This window comes from Neltuma alba, unplaced genomic scaffold, assembly GCF_004799145.2.
Source record: "Neltuma alba isolate B1F8T4 unplaced genomic scaffold, ASM479914v2 tig00004258_pilon, whole genome shotgun sequence".
Lineage (NCBI taxonomy): Eukaryota > Viridiplantae > Streptophyta > Magnoliopsida > Fabales > Fabaceae > Neltuma > Neltuma alba.
Window position 1 is genome coordinate 433 of NW_021633625.1, and position 23,894 is coordinate 24,326.

Consider the following 23,894-nt stretch of genomic DNA (forward strand, 5'->3'; position numbering starts at 1 on the left):
GCAACCTATCATCACATTAGCAGTGTGATTATTATTTTTCTGCTTGCAATCTAATTTGAATTGTGTGCATAATAAAAAGGCATTTGCACGTAATTAGATATATGTTGCATATAACTAAACGTAAAGTGGACTGGCTCCGAGACCTGGGCCTTTACATACATTTGTACGATTACTTTTCTGATAAGACATTTTTGACCATGTCTTTGGGGGGAAAAAATCTCAAATTTTGGTTTTTTTCTGGAAATGAAGATTAGTCATTTTCTTTACACGTGCTTTCTTTTTTTTTTCTTTTTTTGCCTTCACCTTAAATGCCATTTCAAAATTTATTTTGATGCGTTTCCAGCATTCAGATAACATGTTGCTGGTCGCGAGGGAGCATATATTAGAGAGTAATAGAGTATCATGGATCTAAATTATAGTACTGTTAATGTGAAATTTTTATTTGTATAATTTTTATAAATATCTTTTAAATTGTGTGGCTTGCTTTTATTGAGGGAGGGAGTTATATCCGACTCACAAATAAAAAAAAAGAGGCTCATTTCCCCCAGTTTATATATATATATATTGACCCACATTAAACGAATTTTTTGCGCATGACATGAAGCTTTATATAAATCATAAAAAGATTTTTTTTTTTTTTTGCTTTTCGGAATTTCAAAGCATAGCTATTTTATATTGGTAATTAGGTAGGGATTAACGTGCGTGTTCTAAACTGATTAGAAAAAGAATGAAAGCGGGACCAATTGGACGACAACGACAGATATGTCAGGTGTCACGTGTTTGCCATTATTTTATGCAATTTCAATTTTTTGAATTTCCTTTGCCTTTTTTTTTTTACTATAACTAAGTAATTATTTTTAATATTTTCATTATTAAAGTATGCATCTCAATTCCTATAATCTCAATCTAAATTTTAGTTCCACTTAATCAGAATTTTCCTTGAAAAGCAAGAATGCATCTAACAGTAAATTAATCGTTAACTTATTTATGATCGGCATATTATAAGTGATATACTTATCTTCATTATTAACACTTAAATTATGGACTTAGGATTAATTAATTTCCGCACGAATTTAAAATGCATTAAATTCAAAGTGTGAATTAGAACTTGTAAACCAACAAAGCAACAGCAATGTGATCGTCATTGCTTTTTCTCTGATAATTTAATGGAGATAACAACTTTTACTTTAGCCATTGCAGCAATTGTTAGACTCGTTTCACAAGGATCTACTATAATTAATGTCAGGGATGAATTTGGAAAAAAAAAAAACTTTATAGTTCTAGGAACAATATAATGCAGCATTAAATTTATTGTATTATTTTTTCAGCTGAGGCCAATATGATTTTCAAAAGAGATCAAATCCCTTGTATCTATTATGTCCAATTTTTCAGTTACATATGACTAAGTATATTTATTTTTTTTCTGATGTGAGTTTATAATAAATTATAATATTTTAAAAATAGAACACATGGCCATATATAATAGGAGAATTCGACATAATAAGTATAAAAAATTTGATGTGAGTATTGCCCTTTTAAAAAACTGAATGGCACTTAGAAAAAAAAAATTAATATCCTTTGATCTATTGGTAACCACATATTTAATTTCTTTACCATCATTTTAGATAAATTCACTGCACATCCTCACCATCATCTGGAACGAAGATGAATAAATAAATAAGGTACACGCCCCACATTCTCTTAAGCCTTTAATTTATTTTATATTGTCTCACAAATTTAAGATTATTTTCCCAAACAATCCTATTCATTTCATATTCTAAAGAACGGGTATTATGAGAAAACCAACATATATTTATTATAAATAAATTATTAATTATTTTTCTAATATATATAAATTATTAGTTATCTATTTTAATGTATTAAATATCATAGAACATGGGACGAAATGCTCTCGAAAATATGGCTTCATCGTCGGTGATGTCCGGTAATTAATTATTAGGTATTAGGTAGTAGTATACACATGTGTTCTAGTTTGAGAGTGACAGAATAAGACTGTTGTTATAATAAATAGATAATTAATACATAATTAAACTTTGTGGGCATATAATTTAATTATGAAGCCGCAGCGCAATAAATTGAGTCAAAGAATATACTCAGAATATAAACACGCTGTTTAGTTGTTGAAAAAGAAGGCAAACGACCACAAAAGCTTTCACAAAATCACAACAATAACTTCATTAATTATCATGTTCTATGTACTCCTCGGATCTTATTTATAAGATAAGAAAAGAAAATTTTTTATCCTATTTATAAGTCAACTCACTTAACTTTAGTATAAATATACTATTTTTTTTTTATTTATTATAGTGTAGATAATTATTTTTAAAAAATGTATATATTAAATAAAAATAAAGTTAAAAATTTATTATATTTAAAGAAAAGTTAACGCTGCTTAAAATTTTTCTTAATATGTGTAAAATATATTAAAAGAATCTTATAAATAGAATTAAAAGAATACAAATTTATTATTTTTGCTTAAAGTTTGTGTTAACTTTTTTTTTTTTTTTTGGTTGACAACTTTAATTTTCTTTATTAATGAAGTGACACTTGACGGCTTATTCACATTATTGTTGATTACAACTAATCATGTCATGTCCTCATTGAACCATTCCATTTATTATAAGTGAATACATAGAGATGTAAATGTAACCCTTTTTTTCTCTTTCCTTTTTGTTTGGATTCAGTGAATAATGAACAGGTTTATGAAATATTAATCTTGGTTCATGTGTGATCTCAAGAAAAAGAAAAAATGGGAACACGTGAGGTTTTGATTCTTAATTTAGAGTTTTGACTTGTTAAACGATTCCGATGTGGGCTTCGTCTTCTAGTCATGTGTAGAGGCAGTAGAGCTTTCCTGTCACATATCAAATTAATTTGGCCTCAATAATTCGTATCCACGCTGTTTTACCTTTTTGCACAATTGACAAAATCGTCTGAGGTTTTGAACCTTCTAAACTGTACATAAAGCTGCTTGAACTTTTTTAAAATTTTGAATTTTTACAATTAACCCTCTTATCATTAATTAATTAATTCATTATTTTATTAACATAATTTAACATTTTAGAAAATATATTTGTACATTACCTAAATCGGGAGTTAGTTGTAAATATAACTGAAAACTTAAGAGAATTATTATCTCCCAAAAAATGATGTTAAAAAATCTCCATGGCCAAAAAAAGTGCTATAAAGCTTAGCCTATAAACATCTTATAACATCTCTATATGTTAATAGATAATCGGGGTGAAAATCAATGTTTTTTAATTAATTCCGTCGTTTTTTTTCCCTTCCAAAATTTATGATTTAATTTGTATATGTATTGAAAATTAAATTTTCTGCCATGATAAATTGGAACCCAAATTTGACACACCGACTGACCCGCAATATCTTTATTTTGATTTTTGCTTCAAATCGGGTCCTTCATTTTGTCACCATTTTGGGACACAAACTTTTATTTTTCCAAAAAAATGTAATTCCTCATACATTGAAGATTGAAATTCTTCCCTTGACCAATTGGAATATAAATTTCCAAACCAAGATTTAATGTCCTCCCAAACTTGCCCTTCAAGCATAATCTCAATTTGTACATCTAATTTTCCCCCCTAAGTTCTTAGTTTTTCTTCACAAATTTTTAACGTCCTATACAATGAAAACTGAAATTACATTCCTGGACAGTTAAAATTTCGATGCAAGAAACACAAAACAGTATCTTCCCCAATTCTCCATGGTCCAACCCTAAAATCTCTAATTTTCCAAATTTCTAATTTCCACCTGAAATCTCCAACGTAATTCAAGTACTCTTCTAAAATTGGTCCAAATTTGGGGAACTTATTGTCAAATTATCCAAAAAAAGAGTGATATACATGTAATAAAATTACTATCTTTACTGAAAGTATATAAAATATTACAATATAAAATATATGTAATAACGAGATTTAACTGATTCTCGGTTCCCGCTCAATCACAAACTTGCAAGCTAGAAAATAAAAATGGCTAAGATAATAAATTGCGGAAATATCTGGTTATAATACTTTTCTAATCATAAGGCATTTACAAATTATTTTATCAGAATTAAAAAATTTTAAACCTTATTGACTCTGCCTTGAAGTTTACTAACCTTTTAACTTTATCCTCATTTAATATATATATTTGAAGAAAATAATTGTCTACGAAGTAATAATTTATAAAATTATATATTGATATAATAAATTTAATGAAGTGATTTGTGTTAACTGTTAAGGACAAAACAATAATCTCTATGTGACCAATAAAAAGAACCAAAGAAATTATATCAAATACACACTATTTATTTAATGACATAGATATAATGCACACAGAGACACCTTATTAGATAACTTGATAGCGTGATGAACTGAGGAGACTTTGATGGATGATGTATTATTATTATTATTATTATTATTATTATTAGGGCTTTCTTTTGGATATTAATTCCTCATTTGTTTTGATCTATTTCCTATATTGGAAAGTGCAACTAGAAACTTTGAGTGAGTCAATACATTTGAATTTTGGAGGAAAAAAAGGAGGAAACAGAATTTGAAAGTCAGGCCACTGTTCAACATACACTTAAACTCACGCTAACTGCATTATATGTATTTATAATTGGACACATTCAAGTGGCACATATCTAATTTGTCATTGTAAAAATCCCGCAATAACCAGATATAAATATATTACTATCATCTAAATAATAATTAATCAAATATATTATAAATATACGGTTGTTTATTTGACCGTTAAATTGTGATATTTGAAATAGCGAATGTAATTTACAACTTCTAATTAAGCTCAATTGAAATCAAAGTCCTCGCTAATCTTATACCAGAAATTACCTATTGATCAAAGCCGGTGACCAGGCTTAAATTAATCAAAATTTAGTCCCTCTACATTCTTTTGCGTTAACTGTACTCATTCCCTTTCCGTTAACAGTTTTTTAAGGAAAAAAATTGACTGTTATATTTACACTTAGTCAAAAAATATAAGTCACATATAACCATCTCACCGGAATTAATAAAAAGTAGTTTACTCATTAAATCTATCTTAAATTATACACACACATCTATACATCGTGAGTCAAGGTAAAACCAGACCTATTGATACAACGGTTCAAAAGTTAGTAGTTCGAATCAGAGTTAAACCGAGATCAAACTGGTTGTTTAAAATAATATACATAATTTAATTAAAATATGCAAAAAAATTCATATATAACTCTGAAAAGAGTAGTATTTAAATAAAAATATCTTAATTTACAAGTAAATAGATATTTATATATGAAGTACACACAATCCAATAAAAAGTGATAATTAAGTACAAATACAATGGGTTGCTATTTTTTCTATTTTTTAAAACTCAAAACGATTTTGTTTGAAATTTAAAAATAAAAGAAATATATATATAATATTCAATATGGCGAATTGTTCAAAAAGTGTTAATTAGACAGGTCAAAAAACTAGTTTACTTGTCTGGCCCGGTTTAGGTTTTCATGCTATTTCTTGAAAAAGTACACAGTGTCATAGTCATTCGTTGTAGTTTTGATTTTGGGGAGGGCACATGTTGAAGGTTAAGTCTAATGAATAGTCTTCGTTCAAATTGTGACATTCCCTTGTAATTAATATACACGATGATGCGTGGGGAGGAAGCAATCAAATAATCAAACTTTTCAAACTCGTACGTACGATTTTTCTTCCAACAAAAAATCATCATCAAATTCCTTATTATTTCAGTTAGTGCAAGACTTCAAAACCGAAGAAGAAAGTGAAATAATTAAATATGGCTAGTTTGGTGGCTATAAAAGACAAAATATAATGCACGACAATTCTTGGCATGCCACTACGTACTATGATTTCAGTGTCATAAACTCATATATATCATCTAAAGTCTAATTTAGACGAATCAGAAACTTAGGAAGTGGAGAAAAGTTATGATCATGGTTGTGCGTAGTTTGATGATGAAGATAGAGCTCCCATAATTTTCAGTTCAGACGAAAAATCTAATCAAAACAAAGAAAACGACCAGCAAAAGGTTTTATTATATAATATATATATATAAAAATAAAAGAACACGTATATAGTTTATCTTTTTATCACGTTTGATTAAAAATAGTGACATAATTTTGCATAACTTTGTTTTCATGTTACATGCAGTTGCATCTCGTTTTAGTTAATTAGTCCCATTTAAATTGTTTCAATAGGTCAACCAAAAAAAAAGAGAAAATAATGTTAATATTTCGCTAATTTTGAATAAATCACACTAATTAACTTTTTATGAAAGATATTAAATAATTTTGGCAATATTGAGTTAATTTATCTTAAATTATGCTATATGACATGTTATAACAATTTTATTCTCAATTAGATATCAAAGTCATTAAGTAATTCTATTTTTGGAAAAATATATGCCATGCAAAAAATAAAAAGGAGTTAGGCATATCTTTTGAAATAAGAAAAACATATTTGTCAATTACAAGTCAGCAAACTTAAAAAGAAAAAGATTTGTATTGTTTTTACTAACAACAAAATTCATACATGTAAATATTTATGTATACATATTTACGTGCGGCAAATTCTAGATTGAAGGTTTCAAAGTTTTTTGGGCAAAAAAAAGTTTCAAAGTTCAAACTAGCCAATAGAAAACGGTTAAAAATTACTCATCGAGAATGGTTCAATTGAGATTAATGCAATTCAAATCACACATTGGAAGTATTTTGAAAAAAGAAAAACAAAATTCCAGTTAAGATGAAAATTTGTCTTGGGCCATGACCCTGATTGGTCATTTTTAATTGGGCCACTTAATACTGAGCCCAGTGGTTTCAGATATCCTTAACCTTCTGCTTGGGCTCCTAATTTTCTTTTGTCCTCTCTCCGTCCAATATGGAAGAAAATGTGTATAGCAGATCATAATTAATATGTCTCTGGGCCTATATCTATATGAAGATCATTAGACTCATAAAGCAGATCTGTGTGTTAAAAAAAAAAAGAAATCTGTTTTTTTGTTAAAAAAATGACGCATATTATTTATATACCCTAGTAAATACGGGTGGTTACTTTACTCATCGCCCACCTCCAATATTTCACTTGATCTTTGAAATCAAATTGTTTTTTGCTTATAATACTATAAGCATATTTTTTTATTCAATACTTACAAAGATTTCTAAAATAAATTTTAGCCCCGACATCATATTTAATTTTCAATTTGGCCGTCTCAGTTATCAAGCCCTAGCTCTGTTACTTTCATAATTTGTCACTAATGTAATTTTTTATATATATTTTATATTCTATATTTCATACATGATATATGGTTCCAAAATAATAGAGCTTATATCAGCCAGTCTGGTTCTATGTTTATACAGCGACATTAAGTCGCATATATGCCAGGTCACTTGTTCCAAGCCGAGGACGGAAAGCAATAATTTTGAAAATTGAAAAGTGACGACATTATTTGTGTAATATTTATTTATATTTTTCTCGTTATCATTTTTTTTTTGAAGTAAAGGTGACTTGTATTTTATTTTTCTAACTAAGTACAACTATCCTTCTAGTAGAAGTAATCCCATTCAAAACAATAAATAGATGTATGTCTACTAGTAAGGATTCAAATATTAATTTACTACACAAACTCCTTCTGTTACCGAATTGTATTAGGAAGATCAACTTTTTGTTTTGTTTTGGGTTAGGCACGCACAACCCACTTGTGTTACGCCGGATAAAACAAATACAAAGTAAATAAAGGCCCAAAAGAAGGGACCTCACTGCGGTCGGCAGACACAAACAAAAGAACATACGCGAAGACTTGAAGATGGAAAGCATAAAGACAAGGCCAAGTTAAGAGGCACGCTCTCACAATGTCAGCTTGTATTGTCTGCATTTTCTTACACGTGGAGAAAGTTAATCCGACAGCTTCCTACATAAACAAGACCGTATTATGAGCAAGAAAAACTAGTGCACAAGAACAACAGCTTCCTCAAGAAGTCGAGCAAACGGCTGGGGTTTCTCTCTCTCACCCATCTAACTTTGACCCAAAGTCTATCTCTCCCCGCTTCATCGTTAAAGTGTACTTTTATTTTCAATCAATAAAACAAGTACTGTTACTCTTCTGGTATTATTTATAGAGTAAAAAAAAATATTTTTTTGTCCTATTTATCGGGTACTGAGAGAAATTTTTTCTATGAATGTACAATTTTACTCTTAATTTATTATTATGTTGATTTTGTTTATATGAGGTATAATGTATATTAAAAGGAGATAAAGTTGGAAATTTTTTGAATTTTAAATGAGAATTAATGAAAATATTTTTTTTAGTAATGAAAATATATTTTTTTATCTATCAAGAATAAATTTATATCACATTACACTATTCCCAAAAATCTAAAAACAATACGATCTTCTATCCTTGATATAAAAACTAGCTAAGAATTTAATTTGATTCTAAATATAATATTTCAATTCATTTTATCTCTCAAATTTATAATTCATTCTCTGAATTATCCCCGCTCATTACACATAGCAAAGGGTTTCCATCCAAAGAAAAACACGCTTAAAAAATCAACTGCTATTTATTATAAATACCTGACTTAACTAATTTTCTTAATTTATCCAAATTAGTTAAATAATTTTTATATTAAAAATGAGAGATAGTATTATTTATTGTGGAGTGCTTGATGAGAAATCATTGATTTGAGGACAAGTCGCAGGGAATTGAAATATTACACATTGATATGGCCTAAAGCCTATAAATATATAACATAAAAGCCCTGTACTTAGCTTTGACCCGACATTATTAATCGTTGGTGAAAGCTTCTAATCAACCCAAACCGATGAACTTAGGAGAATGCACAAATAGAAACATGTTGGCATGGTGACTAAATTCCCTGATTAATTAAGTACTCATCATCATGCACTGATTTCTTCATTCAATTTGCTCATCACCGCATTTGAAGCTTCACGTACCAGCTCTGACCAGTCACTGCAATCAATCAACCCCATCATATATATATATATATATATATATATATATATCATAAACTTCAACATATAGTACAAAGAAGTTTATTTTATGTCAATGCTACAACGTTTACTTCTCCTTTCAGTTGGAGTTTTCATAGGAATGGTTGTTGTTTTCTTATTATTTAAAATGTTCTCTATTAATAAGTAATTGACTTCTATGCAAAACAAATCATATATCTACAATTCAATATGGGTTTGCGTCTTCTTTTGCTGCTTATGTTTCCAAAACAGTTGGAATTCATTCTGTATAATGCATACGAAAATGTTCTGGTTTAATATCTACTCCTTGTTCTATTGCTCATCTTCTCCTGATTCCAATCTATTAAGCTGTCAAATTGCCCTACCCCTCGTAAACTTACCCCCAACGCCTCAAGTTCCCATGACCTCGGGAATGGATCTTCTGAAGTTGAGAATCCATGAATTCGTAAAATTGTCCTTTTTAAGGAAGAGAGTGATGAAGAGTTTGTGTTTTATATAAAAAAATAATCAAATTAAATGGTGAAAGTACTTTAAAAAAATGGGAAAACTTCATAGGAATTCACGGGTCATCTCAGCTCCAAGATTGAAAGTCATTATTATGGTGGGGAAAGACATCATTAAAACTAATAAAACTTAAAAGCGACAGGGCAGAAAAAAAATATATATATATATATATATATAGCATACTCTTTTGAGGAGTCGAAGGGTAGCCCCACAATGGACTTAGCTTCTTCAATTGCCAAATTAAACCTCTTGAGATCTTTTGGGAACAGCTCAAAATTGCACTGTCCTCAACACGAAGCTGCGACGGCTTCACATCATAGAAAATGGGAAGGATTCGTTTCTTTGATTCCACGAGAAGTGAGAGCTCACGGAGACAGAAATAAGAGTCACAATAGCGAGGTGAAAAGACAGCAACCCCAAGCTTACATCCTCGTATAGCTTTATCAATTGTGTCCAACAACCGATCTCCAGGTTTCATAGTCTCTGCGTCCAAGAATGGCTTGCATCGTTGCTGAATTAGATGGTCGTACAGCAAGCGAACCACCGTACGTCTCGTATCAACTGTGCGGTGGTTTATGAACACGTCACATGCAGGCCCAACGTTGTGCCAAATTTTTGCATGCAATCCCATCTTCAAACAGAAGAGTGCGTCTGCACGGATGAGCACGGATGATTATGCAACGTTGTGTGTGTGTGTGTGTGTGTGTCTATATATGTGAATTTTGAGGGTTGAAAATGAGGGAAAATGACGAAAAAGTCAGACCAGCTAGGAAGATACCTACTACTACCACATGTTCTTAATATAAAGACGTCGCATGCAGGCCGTGCAACGTTGTGCCAAAGTTTTGCATGCAATTCCATCTTCAAACAAAAGATTGTATCCAGCTAGCTAGCTACTGAACGAGGGTTTGGTTTATGTCTGTGGCTTTGTAAGCATGCATGGTTATGCAACGTTATGTGTATATATGAATTTTGAGCGTTGAAAATGGGGGAAAATGGCGAAAAAGTCAGACCTGGGATGATACCTTTCACTTGGAGAGGCTGACTCAAGATATCTGACGATATGCTTTTCGTTTCTTTTTTTTTTTTAATGCTTTTTGTGATGTGGCGGGTTGGATTGCCAGCTACGAATATCCTGTTCTTCAAACACGTCTAAATATTTTTTTCAGTTCTTATTTTTTTAGTGCCGTGTCATCTCTTTAGATTGGAAATATTAATTTATTACTTGAGTATAGTTTATTTCGTGCACGTTTTTTCTGGCCCGACTGGATATATACATACAAATATTAATTTGCACTCGAATATGAATGTAATGTCGGTATATTGTGCTCATGATAATATAATAGAAAGGCCAGTTGATCATTTTCACGGCTTACAGCAGTACTAATTTGTTGCTTCTTTTTACATCTTGGTGAAAACTATAGAGCTATAATTACTGCTAACTAAACATTACTAGTAACTCATTAAACCTGTCTTATCTAATTTTACTCGTATTAAATGAAGTTGTGAAAAACAGAAAAAAAATATAAAAAGTTATATTTAAGTATTAATTATAGGGACAAAATTAATAAATAAGTAGTGGTTACTCTCCAGATAATTTATTTACAAATTAAAATATTTTTGTGTAAATGACTTATATCGTAGTAAACTCATTAAATCTGTAAATGGCTTATATCGTAGTAAATGAGAAAATGTAGCTATTGTGTTTGAAAATACTGCGGGTACTGGTCCATAGGGATAATTTAGTTCACTTACCATGACTTGAGCTCACGTTATCACTTACTTGATTATGGTTGAAGGAGTATCTATAGGGATAATTTAGAAAAAATTAATAAATATGAGAAATAAGTTTTATATTTAGGACTAAAATTAACTTAACAATTAGATCATATATTAAAGACAGGAGAAGTATTTAATATCTGATTGTTGATTATTTTACGCGGCAAATTAAAAGGCTGTCTATACATAATGATATACAGCTTTTTTTTTTCCTTTCCAAAATTTATGGAATTCGTATTTGTGTTGAAAATTAAATTTTCTGTCATGATAAATGGGAACCCAAATTTGACACACCCACTGACCCACAATAGCTTTATTTTGATTTTTGCTTCAAATCGGGTCCTTCATTTTGTCACCATTTGGGACATAGATTTTTATTTTTTTTAAAAAAATGTAATTTCTTATACATTGAAGATTGAAATTCTTCCCTTGACCAATTGGAATATAAATTTCCAAACCAAGATTTACTATCCTCCCAAACTTGCCCTTCAAGCATAATCTCGATTTGTATATCTAGTTTTCCCCCCAAGTTCTTAGTTTTCCTTCACAAAATTTTTAATGTCCTATACAATGAAAACTGAAACTACGTATACATTCCTGACCAGTCAAAACTTCAATGCAAGACACACAAAACAGTATCTTCCCCAATTCTCCATGGTCCAACCTAAAATCTGTAATTTTCCAAATTTCTAATTTCCAAATGAAATCTCCAACTTAATTCAAGTATTCTCCAAAAATTTGTCCAAATTCGGGGAACTTATTGTCAAATTATCAAAAAAAAAAAAAAAAGGTGATACATGTAATAAAATTACTATCTTTACTGAAAGTACATAAAATGTTACATATAAAATATATGTAACAACGATTTAACTGAGTGTCAGTTCCCGTTCAATCACAATTCACAAACTTGCAAACTAGAAAATAGATGGCTAAGATAAATTGCGGAAATATCTGGTTATAATACTTTTCTAATCATAAGGCATTTACAAATTATTTTATTAGAATTAAAAAAAATTTTAAACCCTATTGGCTCTGCCTTAAAGTCTACTAACTTTTTAACTTTGTCCTTATTTAATATATATATTTTTAAGAAAATAATTGTCTAAAAATTAATAATTTATAAAATTATATATTGATATAATAAATTTAATGATGTGATTTATGTTAACTGTTAAGGACAAAACAATAATCTCTATGTGACCAATAAACAGAACCAAAGAAATAATACGATACACACTATTTATTTAATGACATAGATATAATGCACACAGAGACACCTTAAGAAGAAACTACCGTAATCAGTTTTGAACCCTGGGGCCTTTTTTTGGACATTAATTCCTCATTTGTTTTGATCTACTGGCAAGTGCAAACAGAAACTTTGAGAGAGTCAATACATTTGAATGTTGGGGGGGGGGAGAAACAGAATTTGAAAGTCAGGCCACTGTTCAACATACACTTAAACTCACGCTAGCTGCATTATATGTATTTATAATTGGACACATTCAAGCGGCACATATAAATGTATTACTAGTAGTATCATCTAAATATATTACAAATATACAATTGTTTGTTTGATCGTTAAATTATGATATTTGCAATGTAAAAAAACCGGACCAGATTGGACCGGCCGGTTTAGACCGGAAACCGGTGAACCGGTCACTTGTCCGGTCTGGTTGGCCTCTTGAACCGGAAGATTTTTGAACTGGTGTGAATTGGTTTAAACTAGCAGAAACCGGTCATAATCGGGTAACCCATTAGGCTGGGTGGGTTATCTGGTTATGATTTTTGTGATTCAAGATGAGATTGAGAGACAAAGAGATGGAAGAACAGGCAAGAAGAATTCAAAATGGAAGACTAAGAATGAGGTCAAGGTCGATGGAGTATGTGATGGAGCTTCCTAAAATAATAGAAAGAGATGAAAATAAAGACGATGTGCACGAGTTAAACAAGGGGGAAAACAGATACCAATCGTATACCTCAAGCAGTCAAGCCCACTTCACTCTTGAACACGATGGTCGTCGGAAGAAAAGAAGTAAGTGCAAAATGGGGTTTCAAAAAATGAGGCGAGAAAATACTCCTCGTGTTACAGAACCAAAGAAATAATACGATACACACTATTTATTTAATGACATATATATAATGCACACAGAGACACCTTAAGATGAAACTACCGTAATCAGTTTTGAACCCTGGGGCCTTTTTTTGGACATTAATTCCTCATTTGTTTTGATCTACTGGCAAGTGCAAACAGAAACTTTGAGAGTGTCAATACATTTGAATGTTGGGGGGGGGGGGGAGAAACAGAATTTGAAAGTCAGGCCACTGTTCAACATACACTTAAACTCACGCTAGCTGCATTATATGTATTTATAATTGGACACATTCAAGCGGCACATATAAATGTATTACTAGTAGTATCATCTAAATATATTACAAATATACAATTGTTTGTTTGATCGTTAAATTATGATATTTGCAATGTAAAAAAACCGGACCAGATTGAACCGGCCGGTTTAGACCGGAAACCGGTGAACTGGTCACTTGTCCGGTCTGGTTGGCCTCCTGAACCGGAAGATTTTTGAACCGGTGTGAATTGGTTTAAACCAGCAGAAACCGGTCATAACCGGGTAACCCATTAGGCTGGGTGGGTTATCTGGTTATGATTTTTGTGATTCAAGATGAGATTGAGAGACGAAGAGATGGAAGAACAGGCAAGAAGAATTCAAAATGGAGGACTAAGAATGAGGTCAAGGTCGATGGAGTATGTGATGGAGCTTCCTAAAATAATAGAAGGAGATGAAAATAAAGACGAGTTAAACAAGGGAGAAAACAGATACCAACCGTATACCTCAAGCAGTCAAGCCCACTTCACTCTTGAACACGATGGTCGTCGGAAGAAAAGAAGTAAGTGAAAAAATGGGGTTTCAAAAAATGAGGCGAGAAAATACTCCTCGTGTTACACACTACTTTCCCTCTTGTCAAATCTGTATGTTCTCTTTCATCTTAAAAAATTAGAATAGAGGTTATCAAATACAAAAATTCCACATTGGAATATGAGAAATTGAAGACTTCTTGTGTACGTTTGCAACCAATACACCCTACATTTTTCAATCACTAGGCCTAGGCATCCAATTTCCAGCATGTTGCAAATAAAATTTAAGTAAAAATATTTAAATATTCACAGTTTCGTAATTTTATGTTGAAATAGATATGGTTTTGGGATGATATAATGATATTTTATGTCTCCTTTATTTAAATATTACCTTTTTATCATTAAATATAAAATTTTTGTATATTTTAGTTAGATAATATTATTTTCATTATAATTGATTAACTGGTTTGATCCAAGTTAACCCCAACTTGACCCGCTAATCCTTAACCTACTGTCTCAACAGGTTCAATGATCGGTTTGGTTTTTTGTTCTTTAGATATTTGGAATAGTAAATGTAACTTGCAACTTCTAATTAAGTTCAATTGAAATCAAATTCTTCGCTAATCTTATGCCACCAATTACCTATTGATCAAAGCCGGTGGCCAGGCTTAAATTAATTAAAATTTAGTGCCTCTGCTTTCTTTTGCGTTAACTGTACTCATTCCCTTTCCGTTGTAACAACATTTTTTTAAGAAAAAAATTGACTCTTATATTTACCTTAGTCATAAAATATAAGTCACATTAACCATCTCACCAGAATTAATAAAAAAATAGTTTACTTATTAAATCTATCTTAAATAATATGTATAGATATCGTGAGTCGAGGTAAAATCAAACTGATTGATACAGTGATTTAAAAGTTAGTTGGTCGAATCAAAGTTAAACTGTGATCAAACTGGTTATTTAAAATAATATATATTTTAAGTAAAACATATAAAAATATTCATATATAACTCTGAAAAGAGTAGCATTTAAATAAAAATATATCAATTTACAAGTAAATAAATATTGATGCATAAAATACACATAACCCAATAAAAAATTGTTAATTGAGTACAAATACAATGAGTTGCTATTTTTGTCTGATTTTTTAGAACTCAAAATGATTTTGTTTTAAGCTTAAAAAAAAAGAAAAATATATAAAATCCAATCTGGCGAATTGTTCTAAAACTCTTAATTGGACAGGTCAAGAAACTAGTTCATTGGTTTGATCCGATCCAGGTTATGTTTTCATACTATTTCTTGAAAAAGTACACTATGTCATAGTCATTCGTTGTAGTCCTGATTTTGTTGAGGGCACACGTTGAAGGCTAGGTCTAATGAATAGTCTTCGTTCAAATTCTGACATTCACTTGTAATTTATTAATATACACGATGATGCGTGGGGAGGAAGCAACCAAATAATCAAACTTTTCAAACGCGTCCGTACGATTTTTCTTCCAACAAGAAATCATCATGAAATTCCTTATTATTTCAGTTAATGTAAGTCTTGAAAATCGAAGAAGAAAATGATATACTACCTCATGTAGTTGATATAAAAACTTATTTTATTTTTATTTTGATTCTAAATATAAGACCTCAATCCACTTTGTTTATTATATTTATTTATTTTTTCTCAAGATAGTACTTATAATAATAGTATTTCTAACCAATATATTTGATTAATAAGGATATTTTTAAGAGAAAGATAACATATATTTATTACATATAACTAAACTAATTTTTTTAATTTACTCAAATTAATTTTTATATAAAGATATAAAATAGTACTCCTCCGGTCCTAATTATAAGACCCAATTGACTTATTTGAAGAGATTAAGGAAGTAAGTTAAGTTGATTATTTATAATAAATAAGTGTTGTTATTCCTAAAATATCCTTGCTAATTAAGTATATTGGCTAAAACTATCATTATTAGAAGGATTATCTTGAAAAAAAATGCATAAATATAAGAGAAAAAATGGATTGGGTCTTATAATTAGGACCAAATAAAAAGTCAAATCGGGTCTTATAATAAGGACCGGAGGAGTAATTAAATATGACGATTTTGGTGGCTATTCAAGACAAAATATAATAGACGACAATTCTTGGCATGCCGCTACTTTCATGATTTCAGTGTCATAAACTCATATACTACTTTCGGTTTTTAATATAAAATCTCATTTGACTTTTATTTTGATCCTAAATATAAGATCCTAATACATTTTGTCTCTAATATTTATATTTTTTTTCTAAAATAGTCCTTCTAATGATAGTAATTTTAGCCAACACACTTCATTAGTAAGGATATTTTAGGAAAGACAACACATATTTATTATAAATAACTAACTTAACTTATTTTCTTAATCTCTTTAAATTAGTCAACTAACTCTTATAATTAAGATCAAAGGTAGTATATTATCTAAAGTCTAATTTAGGCGAATCAACTTCGGAAAGGAAGAAAAGTAACGATCATGGTTGTGCATAGTTTAATGATGAAGAGAGAGCTCTCAGAATTTTCAGTTCCGACGAAAAATCTAATCAAAACAAAGAAAACGACCAGAAAAAGGTTTTATTATAATATATATACAGCTTTTGCTCGTTAATATAAAAACTAATTGATTAATTTAAATAGATTAAAAAAACTATTTAAGTTAGTTATTTATAATTAATAAGTATTGTTTTTTCTGAAATACCCTTACTAATCAAGTATATCGGCTAGAACTATTATCATTATAGAAACCATTTTAAGACAAAATAGATAAATATAAAAGACAAAGTAGATTGGATTTTTATATTTATGACTAAAATAAAAATCAAACAAGTTCTTATATTAAGGACCAGAGGTTATGTGTGTGTGCGCATATAAAGAACACGTATATAGTTTTTTTTTTTTAATCACACTTGGTTAAAAATAGTGACATGTTGTTATGAGTCCCATATTGGGAAATCTTACAAGTATTGTGCAGTTATAAGTTCAAGGGATTATCCCTCCTAATAGGCTAGTCTTTTAAGATTTGGCTCTCCCTTTATGCTTATACTCAACATATTAGTGCTTTCATTGAGAGTCGACCAACCAGAAATGGCTACCTACGAAGGGTTCTGACTGATAAGGAGACCGAGTAAAGTGTTGTAGAGTGGAGTTGTTGGAAACGTCTAAAGCCGGGAAAATGAGTTGAGCCCGTCGAGCCGGCCCGTTTAGGCTCTAAAATTACGAGGGTTGAGCTTGAAATTTTTCCCCTCAAATGGGAAATTGACCCTGGAGGGCCGAGGGCTTAAAAGGACAGGCCTGTTTAGGCCCTTTTACATTTTTTTTAAAAACATTTTTGTGTAATTTTAATATTATTAATTTTTTACATTGTTAATGATATTTCAAATATTTAATTATTATTATCATTTTCAAATTAAATTTCACAAAATAGTTTGATTTATTTTGTTTTAGACAATAATTTGTCTAATTAAATTTTTAAAAAATGGGTTAATTTGAACTTTAATAATGATTTGATTTATATTATATTTGTTGATAATTTTAAACTATATATATTTGATAATAGAGTATTTTTATCCTTATATAACTTGTGATTCTATAATTTGAATTAAAAATTCATGATTTTTAACAACAATGTTTCTTACACCAAAGTAAAATAATAGCAAGATTGCAAAACTTGAAAGTAAAATTTCTATAAAGAAGAAAAACTTGATATTTTTGTTACAAAAAAAAAAAGCATACTTATGAAGAAGATTAATTCATTACAATGGTGATGAAGTTTCAAAAGATTAATGATAGTGTGTTTATTTATTGCACAATTGCACTATAGACGAAACTTTTAGATGTTTTTATCTTATTAATAAATGTTTTAGATGTTCTTGGATGTTGATGGATATTTATATATAATAATATTTTGTATTTGTGATTTAATTTTATTCATATTTATGTCTTTTATTAACAATTTTATTGGTTTATTTTACTTTTTTTGATAAAAAAATATGAGAAATATAAAAAATAGCATTCTTTTTCTTAAACGGGTTGAAAGCCTCCGGACCAGCCCTGAGCCCGTTAGCTTAAGGGCTCGACTTAGCACATTGGGCTATTTTTGAAATTTTGACTCTGTAGAGCCGGCCCTTTTAAGCTCATCAGTCTTGTAAGGCTAGTCCTGATTCTCACCTCTAGAAACATCAGCTCTCAAGAGGGGTGCTCCATTATGAGTCCCATATTGAGAAATCTTAACAAGTATTGTAGGGTTTACAAGTTTAAAGAACTTTTCCTCCTAATAGGCAGTCTTTTAGAATTGGGCTCTCCTTTTAGACTTATACCATCACACATACTTGTGCGTAATTTTGTTTTTATGTTACATGCAGTTGCATCTCGTTTTATTTAATTAGTCCCATTTAAATTGTTTCAATAGCTCAGCGAAAAAAAAAACGTTAATATTCCACTAATTTTGAATAAATCGCAATAATTAATACTCCAATTGATTCAAATATATATTCTAAAAATCTCTCTCATTAACTTTTTATGAAAGATATTAAATAATGTTGACAATATTAAGTTAATTTATGTTAAATTATACCATATCACTATTTATCAAAAAAATTATACCATATTCCAACATTTTTATTCTCAATTAGATATCGAAGTCATCAAGTAATTCTATTTTTGGAAAAATATATACCGTGCAAAAAATAAAAAGGAGTTAGGTATATCTTTTGAAATAAGAAAAACATATGTATCAATTACAAGTCAGCAAACTTTTCAAAAAAATATTTGTATTTTTTTTTACGAACAATAAAATTCATACATGTAAATATTTGTATATACATATTTACGTACGACAAATTATAGATTGAAAGTTTCAAAGTCCAAACTAGCTGATAGAAAATGGTTAATGCTCATCCAGAATGGTTCAATTGACAATAATGCAATTCAAATCACACATTCTAAGTATTTAAAAAAAAAGAAAAAAAACCTTGCTAGTTGAGATGAAAATTTGTTTTGGGCCATGAACCTGACTAATTTTTCAGTGGTCCACCAAATATGGAAAACCGAGCATGCTTATTTGGGCCGCTTAGAACTGAGCCCAATGGTTTCAGAAATCCTTGACCATCTGTTTGGGCTCATAATTTTTTTTCACTCTCGCAGTCCAATATGGAAGGAAGTGTGTAGTCCACATTAGTATATATCCGGCCCTATTTCTATATGAAGATCATTAAACTCGTATAGCAGATCTGCATGGTAAAAAAACCAAATGTCTTTTGTGTTTTTTTTAAAAATAATTTCTACTCTATTTTTCATCCAAAAAAATGACACATACTATTTATACACTAGCAAATACGGGCGGTTACTCTACTCGTTGCCCACCCCCAATATTTCACGTGATCTTTGAAATCAAATTGTTTTTTACTCATCATACTAAAGGCATCTTTTTTTATTGTCAATTTGGCCCTCTCAATTATCAAGTTCTAGCTCTGTTACTTTCATAATTTATTAATAATATAAATTCTTGCATAAATTTTATATTTTATATTTCATATATATATATGATGGTTCCAAAATAACAGAGCTTATATTAGGTAGCCTGGTTCTATATTTAAACTGCAACATTAATATGCATCCATGCCAGGTCACTTGTTCCAAACCGAGGAAGGGAAAGCAATAATTGTGAAAATTGAAAAATGACGATATCATTCATTCATTTGTATAATATTTATTTAGATTTTTCTCGTTATCGGATGACTAGTATTTTATTTTTGCAATTAAGTATAGCTATCATTCTATTAGATGTAATCTTATTTAAGATAATAAATATATGTACGGGTGTTAGTAAATATTCAAATTTTAGTTTACCACACAAGGAACAAACTCCTATTAGTAAGATCAACTCTTTTTTTTTTTTTTGGTTAGACACAGGTATGCTGTTATTAGAAGCAAATTTGACTAAATGTGATAAGATGTACATGTGTTGAGCGAGATAAAACAAATAAAAAGTAAATGAAGGCCCAAGAGTGACCTTGCTCCCGAACAAATCATGTGCGAAGACTTGAAAATAGAAAACACACGGACAAAGCCAAGTTAAGAGGCATGCTCTCACAATAAACTTGTATCGTTTGCATTTTCTTACACGTGGAGACTTGCAAAGGAATGTTCTTGACCATGAAAACCAGTAGTGCATAAGAACAACAGCTTCCTCAAGAATCAAGAAGAGGAGCATGCGGCTAGGGTTTCTCTATCTCTCTCTCTCTCACCGACTTAACTTTGACCCAAAATCTCTCCCCCTCATCATTAAAGGGTACTTTTATGTTCAATCAATAAAACGAAATGAATTCGCTGCAGCAGCATGGGAACACAGAAACTTAAAGGGCTCAATCTGTATGGTTGATGATGCCCCAAAAAAAAAATCGTTACGGTTGACGGAGACAGCAAAACCCTTTTTTTTTTTTTTTAGATACGCCCCAAAGGAAAACAAGTACTATTATGTCATAAATTTCTGTATCATATCATTATTTATAAAGCAAAGAGAGAAGATATTTTTTTGTCATATTTATAGGATAATGAGAGAATTTTTTTGCATAGATGTATAATTTTACCTTTTATTTACTATTATGTTGATTTTGTTTATATGAGATATAATGTATATTAAATAGAGATAAAGTTAAAAAATTGTTGAATTTAAAATGAGAATTAATGAAAACAACTTATAAATAGAATCAGAAAAGTACAACTTAGGGGGTTTAAGAAAACCATGCTAGCTAACTAGTCCATCGTTCTGTGGGCGCAGGTTATTATTCATAACATTCACATATACATTCCCTACCTACCTACTTTCCAACGTTAAACCATTACGGCTTTGAGAGGGAAGCGTTCATAGTACTACGTCATACCATACAAAAACCATACTAAATCAAAACTCAAACACTACCAGTCTAGCTATCATATGCATCCCTCCGGTCCATAATTAATATAGGAAGTCTTCTAAAAAAAATTATGGTGCAAAATATAAGAAGTTGCTAGGATACATTTTTCCAGGTGCATTAGAAAAATTGCTGGTGTGACATTGAATTAAACTAGAACGGCCCCCTTTTTTGTATTTATAGAACTCAAGATGATCATATATAATTTATAGATAGTACACTTTTCTACAAATTTCACAAAATATATCAATGCTTTCATCACTTTTTTGTCTTCATTGCATTATTTTTTTAGTTATGATCTATTGAGAATAAATTTAAATCACATTATACTATTCCCAAAAATCTTTTAAAAAAAAAAACTATCTCCGATTCTTGATAGAAAAGTTAGTTGAGAATTTGATTTGATTCTAAATATAATATTTCAATTTATTTTATCTCTCAAATTTATAATTCTCTCTAAATTATCCTTACTGATTACACACAGTAGGGAATTTCCAAACAAAGGTAGTCATGACTAAAAGAATACTTTAGAAAAATCAACTAGTATTTATTACAAATACCTAATTTAACTAACTTTTATAATTTATCCAAATTAGTTAAATAGTTGTTATATTAAAATCGAGGGATAGTATTATTCATTGTGGACTGCTTGACGAGAAATCATTGATTTGAGGAAAAGTCGCAGGGAATTGAAATATTACACATTGATATGGCCTAAAGCCTATAAATATATAGGATAAAAACCCTATACTTAGCTTTGACCCGACATTATTAATGGTTAGTGAAAGCTTCTAATCAAGCCAAACTGATGAACTCATGAACTTAGGAGAGTACACAAATAGGAGCATATTGGCACGGTGACCAAATTCCCTGATTAATTAAGTACTCGTCATCATGCACTGATCTCTTCATTCACTTTGCTCACCACCGCTTTTGAAGCTTCACGTACCAGCTCCGACCAGTCACTGTAATCAATCAACCCCATCAGACACACACACACACAGAGTATATTATATCAAACTTCAACATATAGTACAACGAAGTTTATTTTACGCTATGTCAACGCTACAACGTTTACTTCTCCTTTCAGTTTGAGTTTTCATAGGAATGGTGGTTGTTTTCTTATTATTTAAAATGTTCGCTGTTAATAAGTAATTGACTTCTCTGCAAAACAAATCATATATCTATAATTCAATATGGATTTGCATCTTCTTTTATTGCTTATGTTTCCAAAACAATTGGAATTCATTCTGTATAATGCATACGAAAATGTTTTGGTTTAATATCTACTTGTTCTATTGTTCATCTTCTCCTGATTCCAATCTATTCACGTGTCAAATTGCCCTACCTCTCGTAAACTTACCCCCAGCACCTCAAATTCCCACGACCTGGGGAATGGATCTTCTGAATCTGAGAATCCATGAATTCCTAAACTTTTCCTTTTTAAGGAAGAGAGTGATGAAGAGTTTATCAAGAAACTATTTAAATTCAGTTTAAAACAATAAATATGTAAGGCAGGTTCCCCCCCCCCAAATATACCCTTATTAATAAAGAGAATAAGTAAAAGATGCAATAAATGAATCAAAGAGAAAAGAGAAAGGGGCAAAATTGGAAAAAAACTCATTAAATGTTATCTTAAAAAAAAAACTAAGCCCTACCAACAAAGTTTAGCTTATATTTTGAACCAGAAGAAATATAAAAAAATCATCAAATTAAATGGTAAAAGTACTAAAAAATGGAAAAATTCATAGAAATTCATGGGTCGTCTCAGCTTCAAGATCGAAAATCATTATTATAGAGGGGAAACACATCATTAAAACCAAGAAAAACTTAAAAGCGACAGTGCAGAAAATATATGTATAGCATACTCTTTTGAGGAGTCGAAGGGCAGCCCCACAATAGACTTAGCTTCTTCTACTGCCAAATTAAACCTCTTGAGATCTTTTTGGGAACAGCTCAATATTGTACTCTCCTTAACATGAAGTTGCGACGGCTTCACATCATAGAAAATGGGAACGATTCGTTTCTTTGATTCCACAAGAAGTGAGAGCTCATGGAGACAGAAATAAGATTCACAATAACGAGGCGAAAAGACAGCAACCCCAACCTTGCATCCTCGTATAGCTTTATCAATTGTGTCCAACAACCGATCTCCAGGTTTCATAGTTTCTGCGTCCAAGAATGGCTTGCACCGTTGCTGAATCAGATGGTCATACAGCAAACGAACGATCGTACGTCTCGTATCAACCGTACGGTGGTTTATAAACACGTCACATGCAGGTCCAGCAAGGTTGTGCCAAATTTTTGGACGCAATCCCATCGGGTCTACCTATAACTAGGATTTGGTTTTTGTCTGTAGTTTTGTAAGCACGCATGGTTATGCAACGTTATGTATATAAATGAATGTTGGGTGTTGAAACTGAGGGAAAATGACAAAAAAGTCAGACCCTGGGAAGATACCTTGCACTTGGAGAGGCTGACTTAAGCACCAGAGAATTCGCAGGTTGTCTTTGAAATATATGCTTTTCGTTTCTTTTTTTAATGCTTTTTGTGATGCGGCGAGTTGGATTGCTAGCAACGAATATCCCGTTCTTCGAACACGTTTAAATATTTTTTTCAGTTCTTATTTTTTTTAGTGTTGTGTCATCTCTTTAGATTGGAAATATTAATTTATTACTTGAGTATAGTTTATTTCGTGCACGTTTTTTCTGGCCCGATTGGATGTATACATTCAAATATTAATTTGCAACCGAATATGAATGTAATGTCGGTATAT

At 30.5% G+C, this 23,894-nt stretch overlaps 1 protein-coding gene and 1 pseudogene across 1 annotated transcript; both read right to left on the reverse strand.

Moving 5' to 3' along the window:
• Positions 1-9,704: 9,704 nt before the first annotated feature.
• On the reverse strand, positions 9,705-10,152 carry LOC114744088 (TMV resistance protein N-like; annotated as a pseudogene).
• An 11,858-nt stretch (positions 10,153-22,010) lies between these two features.
• On the reverse strand, positions 22,011-23,438 carry LOC114744087 (TMV resistance protein N-like). The gene is made up of 2 exons (XM_028932270.1): positions 22,987-23,438; positions 22,011-22,083 (listed from the first exon to the last, which is right to left on the reverse strand). Exons 1-2 carry the CDS (start codon positions 23,436-23,438, stop codon positions 22,011-22,013), a joined length of 525 nt encoding a protein of 174 aa, XP_028788103.1.
• Positions 23,439-23,894: the final 456 nt, after the last annotated feature.

Coding starts and splice junctions, on each gene's coding strand:
- LOC114744087 (XM_028932270.1), bottom strand. CDS start 23,438: ATGGGATTGCGTCCAAAAATTTGGCACAACCTTGCTGGACCTGCATGT. Junction 22,084..22,986: donor CCCTTCGACTCCTCAAAAGA/GTATGCTATACA, acceptor GATTGATTACAG/TGACTGGTCGGAGCTGGTAC.